This window comes from Telmatherina bonti (assembly GCF_933228915.1).
Source record: "Telmatherina bonti genome assembly, chromosome: 15".
Classification (NCBI taxonomy): domain Eukaryota; kingdom Metazoa; phylum Chordata; class Actinopteri; order Atheriniformes; family Telmatherinidae; genus Telmatherina; species Telmatherina bonti.
Window position 1 is genome coordinate 39,094,456 of NC_136613.1, and position 13,178 is coordinate 39,107,633.

The 13,178-nt window shown below is 48.2% G+C and overlaps 1 protein-coding gene across 1 annotated transcript in view; it reads right to left on the reverse strand.

Annotated features, from left to right (window-relative positions):
* The window catches only part of LOC306766931 (high affinity cGMP-specific 3',5'-cyclic phosphodiesterase 9A-like), a gene marked incomplete at both ends in the record, with an annotated part of 114,501 nt that overhangs the window by 6,335 nt on the left and 94,988 nt on the right, over positions 1–13,178 (reverse strand). The window contains 6 exons of the mRNA XM_079254789.1: positions 988–1,101; positions 6,785–6,941; positions 7,231–7,313; positions 7,614–7,718; positions 7,819–7,905; positions 10,556–10,630. Of these exons, the coding sequence (XP_079110915.1) occupies positions 988–1,101; positions 6,785–6,941; positions 7,231–7,313; positions 7,614–7,718; positions 7,819–7,905; positions 10,556–10,630 (621 nt within the window). The remainder of the gene's footprint in view (positions 1–987; positions 1,102–6,784; positions 6,942–7,230; positions 7,314–7,613; positions 7,719–7,818; positions 7,906–10,555; positions 10,631–13,178) is intronic.

The window sequence follows — 13,178 nt, forward strand, 5'->3', positions numbered from 1 at the left end:
TGAAGCATGACATGAAGCATGACATGAAGCATGACGTGAAGCATGAAGCACGACGTGAAGCATGACATGAAGCATGACGTGAAGCATGAAGCACGACGTGAAGCATGACGTGAAGCATGACATGAAGCATGAAGCACGACGTGAAGCATGACATGAAGCATGACGTGAAGCATGAAGCACGACGTGAAGCATGACGTGAAGCATGAAGCACGACGTGAAGCATGACATGAAGCATGACGTGAAGCATGAAGCACGACGTGAAGCATGACATGAAGCATGACGTGAAGCATGAAGCATGACTTGAAGCATGACGTGAAGCACGACGTGAAGCGTGAAGCATGAAGCATGACATGAAGCATGACGTGAAGCATGACGTGAAGCATGAAGCATGACGTGAAGCATGACGTGAAGCATGACGTGAAGCATGAAGCATGACGTGAAGCATGACGTGAAGCACGACGTGAAGCGTGAAGCATGAAGCATGACATGAAGCATGACGTGAAGCATGACGTGAAGCATGAAGCATGACGTGAAGCATGACGTGAAGCACGACGTGAAGCGTGAAGCATGAAGCATGACATGAAGCATGACGTGAAGCACGACGTGAAGCATGAAGCATGACGTGAAGCATGACGTGAAGCACGACGTGAAGCGTGAAGCATGAAGCATGACATGAAGCACGACGTGAAGCATGACGTGAAGCACGACGTGAAGCATGAAGCATGACGTGAAGCATGACGTGAAGCACGACGTGAAGCATGAAGCATGACGTGAAGCATGACGTGAAACACTAATGTGATGCATGATGTAAAGCATGAAGTGAAGCCATGGCTTTGTGAAGCATGATCTGTTTAGGGCTGATGATGAAGGACATCAGTTAATCGATCCAGTCAGCTGAGCATCCTTTTATTTAATGTTGTCTCTCTTCAAAGCTCAGACCATCTGAACCACTCTGAGTAATCAGCACATGAACCAGTTTCAGCTTACACAGGTCACATGTTCCTGGTCATTGAAGTCAAAGTCGTTTAGTTTTTCTGTGAAGGACTGGAGGATTTCTCCGTGTCGAGCCATGTCTGTTGCAAGGATCAGCGTGATGGTTCCCTGATGAGAAGCACAAAGACAAACACATCATCATGACAAACAACATGTGAGCAGATTCTGGGTTTTTAGGTTGGGTAGTTTGAGTCCAACTTGGTAAAGTTATTTTTTAGTGTTCTGAGAAAGGTTTCCCTTTAAAAACACTCCTATACTGGATAGGAGACAGACAGGTTCAGGAAATACTCTTTTCATGGCATCAGGACTTCTTTCTGTACTGGTCCTGTTGGACTGGAGTGGTACGTCTGACACTATGCAACAGATCTGAGGGTTAGACACCATGACAGGCTTTAGTGGTAGACGCAATGGTACACACAGTGGTACACACAGTGGTACACACAGTGGTAGACGCAGTGGTACACACAGTGGTACACACAATGGTACACACAGTGGTACACACAGTGGTACACACAATGGTACACACAATGGTACACACAGTGGTACACACAGTGGTACACACAGTGGTACACACAATGGTACACACAGTGGTACACACAGTGGTACACACAGTGGTACACACAATGGTACACACAGTGGTACACACAGTGGTAGACGCAGTGGTACACACAGTGGTACACACAGTGGTACACACAATGGTACACACAGTGGTACACACAGTGGTACACACAGTGGTACACACAGTGGTAGACACAGTGGTACACACAATGGTACACACAGGGGTAGACACAATGGTACACACAGTGGTACACACAGTGGTACACACAGTGGTACACGCAGTGGTACACGCAGTGGTACACACAGTGGTACACACAGTGGTACACACAGTGGTAGACGCAGTGGTACACACAGTGGTACACGCAATGGTAGACACAATGGTACACACAGTGGTACACACAGTGGTAGACACAGTGGTACACACAGTGGTACACACAGTGGTACACACAATGGTACACACAGTGGTACACACAGTGGTACACACAATGGTACACACAGTGGTACACACAGTGGTACACACAGTGGTACACACAATGGTACACACAGTGGTACACACAGTGGTACACACAGTGGTACACACAATGGTACACACAGTGGTACACACAGTGGTAGACGCAGTGGTACACACAGTGGTACACACAGTGGTACACACAATGGTACACACAGTGGTACACACAGTGGTACACACAGTGGTACACACAGTGGTAGACACAGTGGTACACACAATGGTACACACAGTGGTAGACACAATGGTACACACAGTGGTACACACAGTGGTAGACGCAGTGGTACACACAGTGGTACACGCAGTGGTACACGCAGTGGTACACACAGTGGTACACACAGTGGTACACACAGTGGTAGACGCAGTGGTACACACAGTGGTACACACAGTGGTACACACAATGGTAGACACAATGGTACACACAGTGGTACACACAGTGGTAGACACAGTGGTACACACAGTGGTACACACAGTGGTACACACAATGGTACACACAGTGGTACACACAGTGGTACACACAGTGGTAGACGCAGTGGTACACACAGTGGTACACACAGTGGTACACACAATGGTACACACAGTGGTACACACAATGGTACACACAGTGGTACACACAGTGGTAGACACAGTGGTACACACAATGGTACACACAGTGGTAGACACAATGGTACACACAGTGGTACACACAGTGGTACACGCAGTGGTACACGCAGTGGTACACACAGTGGTACACGCAGTGGTACACGCAGTGGTACACACAGTGGTACACACAGTGGTACACACAGTGGTACACACAATGGTACACACAGTGGTACACACAGTGGTACACACAGTGGTACACACAATGGTACACACAGTGGTAGACGCAGTGGTACACACAGTGGTACACACAGTGGTACACACAGTGGTACACACAGTGGTACACACAATGGTACACACAGTGGTACACACAGTGGTACACACAGTGGTAGACACAGTGGTACACACAGTGGTACACACAGTGGTACACACAATGGTACACACAGTGGTAGACGCAGGGGTAGACACAGTGGTACACACAGGGGTAGACACAGTGGTACACACAGGGGTAGACACAGTGGTACACACAGTGGTAGACACAGTGGTACACACAGGGGTACACACAGTGGTACACACAGGGGTAGACACAGTGGTACACACAGGGGTACACACAGTGGTACACACAGTGGTACACACAGGGGTAGACACAGTGGTACACACAGTGGTAGACACAGTGGTACACACAGTGGTACACACAATGGTACACACAGTGGTACACACAGGGGTAGACACAGTGGTACACACAGGGGTAGACACAGTGGTACACACAGGGGTAGACACAGTGGTACACACAGTGGTAGACACAGTGGTACACACAGGGGTACACACAGTGGTACACACAGGGGTAGACACAGTGGTACACACAGGGGTACACACAGTGGTAGACACAGTGGTACACACAGTGGTACACACAGGGGTAGACACAGTGGTACACACAGTGGTACACACAGGGGTAGACACAGTGGTACACACAGTGGTACACACAGGGGTAGACACAGGGGTAGACACAGGGGTAGACACAGTGGTAGACACAATGGTACACACAATGGTACACACAGTGGTACACACAGGGGTACACACAGGGGTACACACAGGGGTACACACAGGGGTACACACAATGGTACACACAATGGTACACACAGGGGTACACACAGTGGTACACACAGGGGTAGACACAGTGGTAGACACAATGGTACACACAATGGTACACACAGTGGTACACACAGTGGTACACACAGGGGTAGACACAGTGGTAGACACAATGGTACACACAATGGTACACACAGTGGTACACACAATGGTACACACAGTGGTACACACAGGGGTACACACAGGGGTACACACAATGGTACACACAATGGTACACACAGGGGTAGACACAGTGGTACACACAGGGGTACACACAATGGTACACACAGGGGTAGACACAATGGTACACACAGTGGTACACACAATGGTACACACAGGGGTACACACAATGGTACACACAGGGGTACACACAGGGGTACACACAATGGTACACACAGTGGTACACACAGGGGTACACACAGGGGTACACACAATGGTACACACAATGGTACACACAGGGGTACACACAGTGGTACACACAGGGGTAGACACAGTGGTAGACACAATGGTACACACAATGGTACACACAGTGGTACACACAGTGGTACACACAGGGGTAGACACAGTGGTAGACACAATGGTACACACAATGGTACACACAGTGGTACACACAATGGTACACACAGTGGTACACACAGGGGTACACACAGGGGTACACACAATGGTACACACAATGGTACACACAGGGGTAGACACAGTGGTACACACAGGGGTACACACAATGGTACACACAGGGGTAGACACAATGGTACACACAGTGGTACACACAATGGTACACACAGGGGTACACACAATGGTACACACAGGGGTACACACAGGGGTACACACAATGGTACACACAGGGGTACACACAATGGTACACACAGGGGTACACACAATGGTACACACAGGGGTACACACAGGGGTACACACAATGGTACACACAGGGGTACACACAATGGTACACACAGGGGTACACACAATGGTACACACAGGGGTACACACAGGGAAAAACTCCAAAATAAAACAGGGAATAGGAACTCAAGACTACACAAAAAGCCCACATCATGACCGTGCAGTTGTGGCAGGTTAGTCCAGTTTAACTGGAGACCTGTGGATTCAGCATCTCTTCCTCCAGTTTCCAGCCATCAACCCATCTTCATCATCATCGTCCTCTAGTCGTGCTGCCCGACAGACGGCGAGGGAAACCCAGGTGGTTGTTGCTTTAGAAGGAATCGCCGCTCTGCAGTGACCTGGTGACCCGTCCAGGTGTAGCGACCTCCCACAGCAGATGTGGGCTCCAGCCTCCACCACCAATCCAAGCTCAGATATTTACAGACAAGGAAAGAAGCGTTTCTGTCCTCTCTAGTTTTACTCCATTCAGCTCCCGTAGTTTTTCTCTTTTTAACCCTTTAACTTTCACACAAACAAGAGGGCCTGAGAAAAACATTTCTGTGTTTTTCTGTTTGTTTTGGACAAGAATAAACAGATTAAATGTTATTAGCAAACGGTTGATATGTTAAAAAGAGGACGTTCATATAACAACAGTGAAACAGTACTGCTATAACAAACACACCAAACCAGCTGGTAGAGATTCATCAAAGTCACTGCAAGTGTACCTCTTCCAAATAATAGACCAGAACCTTAAAGGGTTAACACAACGAAGTGCAGGCGAGGTTCTGCAAGGTTTTGGACTGACTGGCTTGAATGACTGAGGGAGGAAGCTGTTCGGGGGTTTTGGATCAGTGTGTAATAAAGCTGGAAAATTCAGAAACTCAAATATAAATTCACAGACAAACTCTAGAAAAAACGTCCAATTCTCATCTGGCATGAGAAGTGTAGTGCATGGCAGGCAAAGCCTTGTGCTTCAGCCTAAAGACTTTAGCTTTATGTGTGTTTCTAACCCAACGTTACCGCTTTAATAGGGACCAAACAGAAACTACACTGAAAGGGGCCTGAAAGCCACAGTATGTTTTCATGCAGTTAGACCAACTATGTATTTATAGCTGTATTTTAAAAATCTTTTATTAAAGTTCTTTATCATAATGTAGTGGCCTTGAACGCAGCATCCTGCACGGAGCCACTGGAGCTGACAAAAGCAGGCTGAAAAAGTGATGCCCTCCTGTTGGTCTGCTTCTGGAGCCGTGTCTGGAACATGAGGGAGGATCTGATGTGGTCTGCATCAAGCAGCTGCTTGCATCTCAGCCACAAGTCTAGAATAGCCTGGGAAGATCACCACACAACGCTGGTACCATAACGCCTCCCTCATCTTGCCTCCAGAGTACATTCTCTGTCCAGGAGCCCTGATTGGCACCTCATGATGGATCCGTACTTATGGACAACTTCCATTCTGCTGGGAAAGTCGAGTTCTAAGAGCTGTGTGACATATTTGTTAGGAAAGGACAGCAAGCCTCGGCCCTTGCTGCCCTCAGGGAGAAAACCCAGGTGGGATTCAGTGTTGCCAATGTGTGCAGAAGCTAGTTTATCCTCCATAGAAGCAGTTCTTCTTGTTTCTCAGAGGAAAGTTTGAGTAATGTTTCTGTTTTGGAATATCTTCCACTAATGAATGGACATCCATCGCTGGTTTGGTGGCGCGGAAGGCGTGGAGGCGTGGTGCACTGTTTGTTTGTCCTCATTGCTCTTGTAAAAGTTGCACCAGTTTACGACATATTTGCTGGTTGGATTCAAATATTAATCCAAGAGAAATGATATAAATGTCAGACTATTTGTCCAAAGAGCATCACCAGCTGGAGCTCTGGCTCAAGCCGCCATGCTGCTGCTTGTCCTCACATGACTCCAGAATAACAGTAACTTAAAATACAAACTGGAAAAGCAGTCGGAGAGCGCAAACCTCCGACATGCACAATGGTAAAGAATGCTTCAAAAAGTTCCCGGATCCAAACGGGGATCCGGATCACCACCAGAGTTCAACCAGTTCTTACTTTTCACCAACAAACAGACAAACAATCAGATAAACGCTGGTAAAAACAACCTTCTTGGCGGAGGTACTGACAGTACAACCCACACTCAGCCAGCTCTGACCTGTCGGATCTGTTTGAAGGTTTCGGGGGAGAAGCCGGAGAAGATGTTGCATTCAGGCTGAGAGAAGATCCTGAAGGCCACAGCACAATGGTGGTTCTCCAGAGGAGAGATGTCGTTGTATCGCACTGCCAGGTCCGTCCTGGCGTTGATCTGGTACCTGGTGGAAGAGGAAATACACAAAGCAGGAACAGATAGGTGAGGTATGAAGGGATGGAGGGATCAGGAAGAATAGGAAGAACAAAGCGAAAAGACGAAAAAAGAAGGCGCCCGGAGTGGATGAAGGAGAACCTTTAAGATCCTGCAGGAACACTGAACATGTCCCGCCTGCAACCCATCGGGTGCCAAAGAGCTAAAATCAAAGACAGGAATGGATGGAAAAATATGAAATGTTAGAGGAAGACAAAGTGTGGAGATGACGAGTTTCTGGGTTTTTCTGTTTGTCTCACGTGTTGTTGAAGCCGGGGTGATCGAGGTCGTGGCAAACCGCCGCCGTCATCAGAACCAAGATGTCCAGCTGAGTCAGTTTTTCCTGGAAACAAACGGAAATATTTTCATCTTGGTCTTTGTTCAGACCCCAACAAACTTTATTATCTGGACTTCACCAGGATTTTAACAGAAGTATGGCAGTATTTATACTGTTTCCCAGTTTCACCAGCAAACCTGTTGCTGTTTGCAATCACTTCCCTTTCTAATGGATCTCCCAGCCTGTTTTAGGTAAATTACCCAGCACCTTCCCACTTTCCCGTCCAAATCAACCTGGGATTCGGATTGGGTCCAGCAAACAATGTTTGGGCGTTTCAAGGTATGTCAGTCCAAACAGAGAGACTACCTGGAGGTTGCAGAGGTAGATCATACTGTACATCATCTGGGTCACACAGAAACAGTGGCGGAAGTTGTGGAAGGGATTATTCCTGTAGTTGTCACGAACACACAGCTTCACACAGAGAGAAAGCCATGTCACAACAAAAGACAAGCAATATTTGCTTATTCTAGTCTAAACAGCACATTGCATTGGCTTTAAAGAAATATCTCACCAGCCATCTCCTCAGGGTGATGGGGTTGATACTGAAGTCTTTCACCAAGCCCAGATCATGGTACATGTGCTCCAGGCAGCTCAGCATCTGGAAAACAACCAAACATGAACAGAACTTGTGGCTCATCCATTTTGTGGAATTGGAACTTTCTGGCGTCAACGAAAAGTCAGGCAAAGTGAACGTAATCAGCAGAGTTTTGGTCCAGAGCATCTGGAACATGCTTTGACTGTCTGATGGTCACTGCAGAAGACACAGGAAACACAAAGAGATCCCGTATCAGCAAAATGAAACTATATGTTCTGTCAGGATGGCCAAAGTGAGACGCTGTTCGTCGGCTGTGAGTTGGGAGAACTGTTATATAGCATCGGCGGTCTGGATAATGGCTCGGCATTTCCATGCTGCTCAGAGGATTTGCACTGTATTTCATACGAGTCGTCGGCCAAATTCAGAGACCATCCGTGCATCCGGGCTTCCGCCAGGACTGGTACTCCTGATTTTGGTCCCAGTATCTTCAGTAATGGCTTGTGGTCAGTTATCAATGGAAACTTACAACCAAACAAACACTCATGGAATTCCATTACACTAAAAACCAACCCCAAAGCTTTTTTTTTCCTATCTAAGAGTAATTTCACTCAGCCTTAGTTCACATCCAAGAAGCAAAAGCTATGGGCTTTCCAGTGGCATCTGGTGAAAGTACCGGCTCAAACTGGTCAAGCATCACATGCTAAAGCAGTGGTAGGTCTGGGTCATCATATGTCAGCACCCTGTTTGAGAGGAGTAACTTCTTAGCATCCTTTCTGACATAACAGTCCTGATGCCAGATAACAGGCCTCCTAACTCCACCACTCCCACTTGGCATCTTAGTGAAGTGAAACCCTCATCGGTGCCATCAGAGAGGACAGGCTGGGAAGGAACTTGCCATAGTAACTTAATAATGATAGTTGTATTCGGAACTGCTGCTCTCGCAGTGTCGTATCAGATGGCCGAAAAACGACACACTGGTCTCTGTTAACCTTTAGCTTTTGGCCTTGTAGTCTCTGTAATTGATTTTCCAGGTTTTTCATGTGCGTATCAGTATCTGGCCTGTAACAGGATGTCATCTAAGTCTGGGATCCCCAATCCTGGTCCCCGAGGACCGGTGTCCTGCAGGTTTTCCAAGTGTCCCTGCTGCACCACACCTGATTCAATGTCTATTTAGCAGACATGTGCAGAGCATGTCTGAGCATGAATCCGGTGTGTTCCAGCAGGAACACTTGGAAAACCTGCAGGACACCGGTCCTCGGTCTGATCAACCTTGGGAATGTTTACTGTGGCGATGTCTGCTCACTGTAGTCAACCAGCTTCCATTTGGTGAACGGAGAATTTCTGTCTAAACACCAGCCGACATCAGGAAACCACAACTTTTTCCTGCCTAAGCACACCACGCACAGACACATGAAGTCCGTGTGGCAGTTGTTTTGTCGGTAGGCAGCTACACGTGAGTGGCTGTTGTACTATTTAGCATTTAGCATTAGCTCTATGCTAGCAATCCAACATAATTCCTTGTTAAAAAATCCCACCAGCAGCATGTCTCATATGCAGCGCTGAAGTTTGTGAAAGTGACCAGAGTTTGCATTTGGACGACCGGGACGGTAAAGGACAACGAAGGAGGAGTTTCCTGCCTTAAAGGAAAAGCGCAACAAATCGCACAAACATTTGACAGTAACGGCATCATTCACGTTTCTCCTCTTTCTGCAGGTCTTCCTGGATAAAAGCTGCAGTGCATACGGGTCTGTCTTTCCTGTCCTCTCCACCACAGCCAGTCCAGGAGATGGCTGCCCTCCCTGAGCCGGGGTCTGCCGGAGGTTTTGTCTTCCTGATAAAAGGGAGGTTTTTCCTTCCCACTGTCGCCTCAGGATCCTCTCAATATGAGGGAATGGATCCAAGTCAAGATTCAAAGCAGTTGGTTTTTCTTAACTTGGCTATTGGCTTGAATTGATGTAAAGTATCCTGAGATGACTCCGTTGTGCAGCACAATACAAATAAAGCTGAATTGAATTGAATACTGGGGGCAGTGTTGGAAAAGGTGATGCTAGCCAGATGTTCTCTGGATGGACAGACCAGGACCAGGATGAGACTGAAAGCTGCTGCAGGAAGAAAACTTTACATTCTGACATTTTAAACCTGCTCAATGTGTTCAGACCAAAGGAAAACCAGTTCTCTAAAAGTTAACCAGGCTTCTTGTTATTTTACTTTCTTGTTATGGATCAGCAGAGGTCGCCATCTTAAGGATATCAATTGCTTACATCCTTTATTTTTTTTAATTATAAGCAATTTTAAACTTATTGAAGACAATTAATTTTTATTTTTGTATTATTTTAAGTTTCTGCCTTCATGTTTATATTGTCCGCATAAAATGAAATGTGGGAATGAAGATGAGGATGAAGATTATTCTTTGGTGTGCGTGTTAAATAAAAGTTCTCATAAATGAACATTTTACAGGTTTTTGTCATGTTTCAGGAACATCCACGTTTTCAGTCCTCACAGCCTGTCAATCAGAAGCCACTGAGGAATAAATGTGTCAGGTGTGTCAGTCCCAAAACCTGAATCCCCTCAAATGAAGCAGTTACATATTATTGATCACATAAACTAATAACAGTGTCTGTGTTGGAATATTTCTGCTCCTGAATGGAGTTTTAGTTTCCACATTGACCTGCATGAAGAGAAAAAGTCTGAATAATTTCAGAACAAAACTCACCTCGTTGGGTTCCCACTGCCAAGCATCAAACGTGGTCCTTCTGAGGGCGTCCATTGTGTCCTGAGACAGATGGTACTGCAACCAGATGAGGATGAGAAGAGATTTTGTCATCAAGGTTCTTTGCTTTTAATGTTTACTGTAAAACACTTTGTCTCGAACATGAAAGGTGCTGTACAAACAAAACTTCCATACTTTATATGTGCGCGGGGGGGTGTTAGAGTATGATCAGGTGTATGTTCTTTAACTTTAATGTCTTATACAGCACTGCTGATGTGTTTGAAGAGTTAAAAGAGTTTTCAAGAGTTAAAAAAGATAACCCCCCCCCCCCCCCCCCCCCCCCACCCCCACTCCCTCCCATCACCCAGCGTAGGCCGACTGTTCATCTCTCCAGCTCAGGTTTTCTACCAGAGTCCTGGGAGGCTCCACTTCAGTATCTTAGCTGTTCCTAGGACTGATGTCTTCTGGACGGAGATGTCTGATGTTCCACCAGGTATCTGTTGGAGCCACTTCTCCAGTGGGGGGGACACGGCCCCCCAGTGCTCCCATCACTATGGGTACTACTGTTGCTTTCACCCTCCAGACCTTCTCCAGGTCTTCCTTGAGGCCTTGGTACTTCTCCAGTTTCTCCTTTTTCCTGATATTTCCATCATTGGGGATGGATACATCGATCACTACGGCTTTCCTCTGCTGCTTCTCCATGATCACTATGTCCGCTTGGTAGGCCACCACCATTTTATCTGTCTGGATCTGGAAGTCCCAGAGGATCTTAGACCTCTCATTCTCCACCACCTTGGGGGGAGTTTCCCACTGGGACTAAGGGGTCTCCAGTCCATATTCTGCACAGATGTTCCTGTACACTATGCAGCTACTTGGTTATGGTGCTCCATGTATTCTTTGCCTGCCAGTATCTTGTACCCTGCTGGGAGGAGCTGGATTGTTTCAGGGGCTCCTTTGCATCGTCTGCACCTGGGATCCTGCCTGGTATGGTAGACCTGGGATCCTGCCTGGTCTGGTAGATCTGGGATCCTGCCTGGTCTGGTAGATCTGGGATCCTGCCTGGTCTGGTAGATCTGGGATCCTGCCTGGTATGATAGATCTGGGATCCTGCCTGGTCTGGTAGATCTGGGATCCTGCCTGGTCTGGTAGATCTGGGATCCTGCCTGGTCTGGTAGATCTGGGATCCTGCCTGGTATGGTAGATCTGGGATCCTGCCTGGTATGGTAGATCTGGGATCCTGCCTGGTCTGGTAGATCTGGGATCCTGCCTGGTCTGGTAGATCTGGGATCCTGCCTGGTATGGTAGATCTGGGATCCTGCCTGGTATGGTAGATCTGGGATCCTGCCTGGTCTGGTAGATCTGGGATCCTGCCTGGTATGGTAGATCTGGGATCCTGCCTGGTATGGTAGATCTGGGATCCTGCCTGGTCTGGTAGATCTGGGATCCTGCCTGGTCTGGTAGATCTGGGATCCTGCCTGGTATGGTAGATCTGGGATCCTGCCTGGTCTGGTAGATCTGGGATCCTGCCTGGTCTGGTAGATCTGGGATCCTGCCTGGTCTGGTAGACCTGGGATCCTGCCTGGTCTGGTAGATCTGGGATCCTGCCTGGTATGGTAGATCTGGGATCCTGCCTGGTCTGGTAGACCTGGGATCCTGCCTGGTTTGGTAGATCTGGGATCCTGCCTGGTCTGGTAGATCTGGGATCCTGCCTGGTCTGGTGGATCTGGGATCCTGCCTGGTCTGGTGGATCTGGGATCCTTCCTGGTGGGGTAGATCTGGGATCCTGCCTGGTCTGGTAGATCTGGGATCCTGCCTGGTCTGGTAGATCTGGGATCCTGCCTGGTCTGGTAGATCTGGGATCCTGCCTGGTTTGGTAGATCTGGGATCCTGCCTGGTCTGGTAGATCTGGGATCCTGCCTGGTCTGGTAGATCTGGGATCCTGCCTGGTCTGGTGGATCTGGGATCCTGCCTGGTCTGGTAGATCTGGGATCCTGCCTGGTCTGGTAGATCTGGGATCCTGCCTGGTCTGGTGGATCTGGGATCCTGCCTGGTATGGTGGATCTGGGATCCTGCCTGGTCTGGTGGATCTGGGATCCTGCCTGGTCTGGTGGATCTGGGATCCTTCCTGGTATGGTGGATCTGGGATCCTGCCTGGTCTGGTAGATCTGGGATCCTGCCTGGTCTGGTAGATCTGGGATCCTGCCTGGTGTGGTAGATCTGGGATCCTGCCTGGTCTGGTAGATCTGGGATCCTGCCTGGTTTGGTAGATCTGGGATCCTGCCTGGTCTGGTAGATCTGGGATCCTGCCTGGTATGGTAGACCTGGGATCCTGCCTGGCCTGGTAGATCTGGGATCCTGCCTGGCCTGGTAGATCTGGGATCCTGCCTGGTCTGGTAGACCCTCTCCAGCCATTGACAGGACTTGTTTATATCGGCCACTTCGGTGATCTGCCGGTGGTACATCCCATGCAGGGGCTTTTCCTCCCATGATGGTTCTTCCATCTCGTGTTCCTCCAGACTCCATTGTCTGAGACATTCATTAAGTGCTTCATCCTTCGGTGCCCTCTTCCTGATGTATCATGGAGCTTGGATGTTTCATCTTGGATAGTGGCCTTGATGCTCACCAG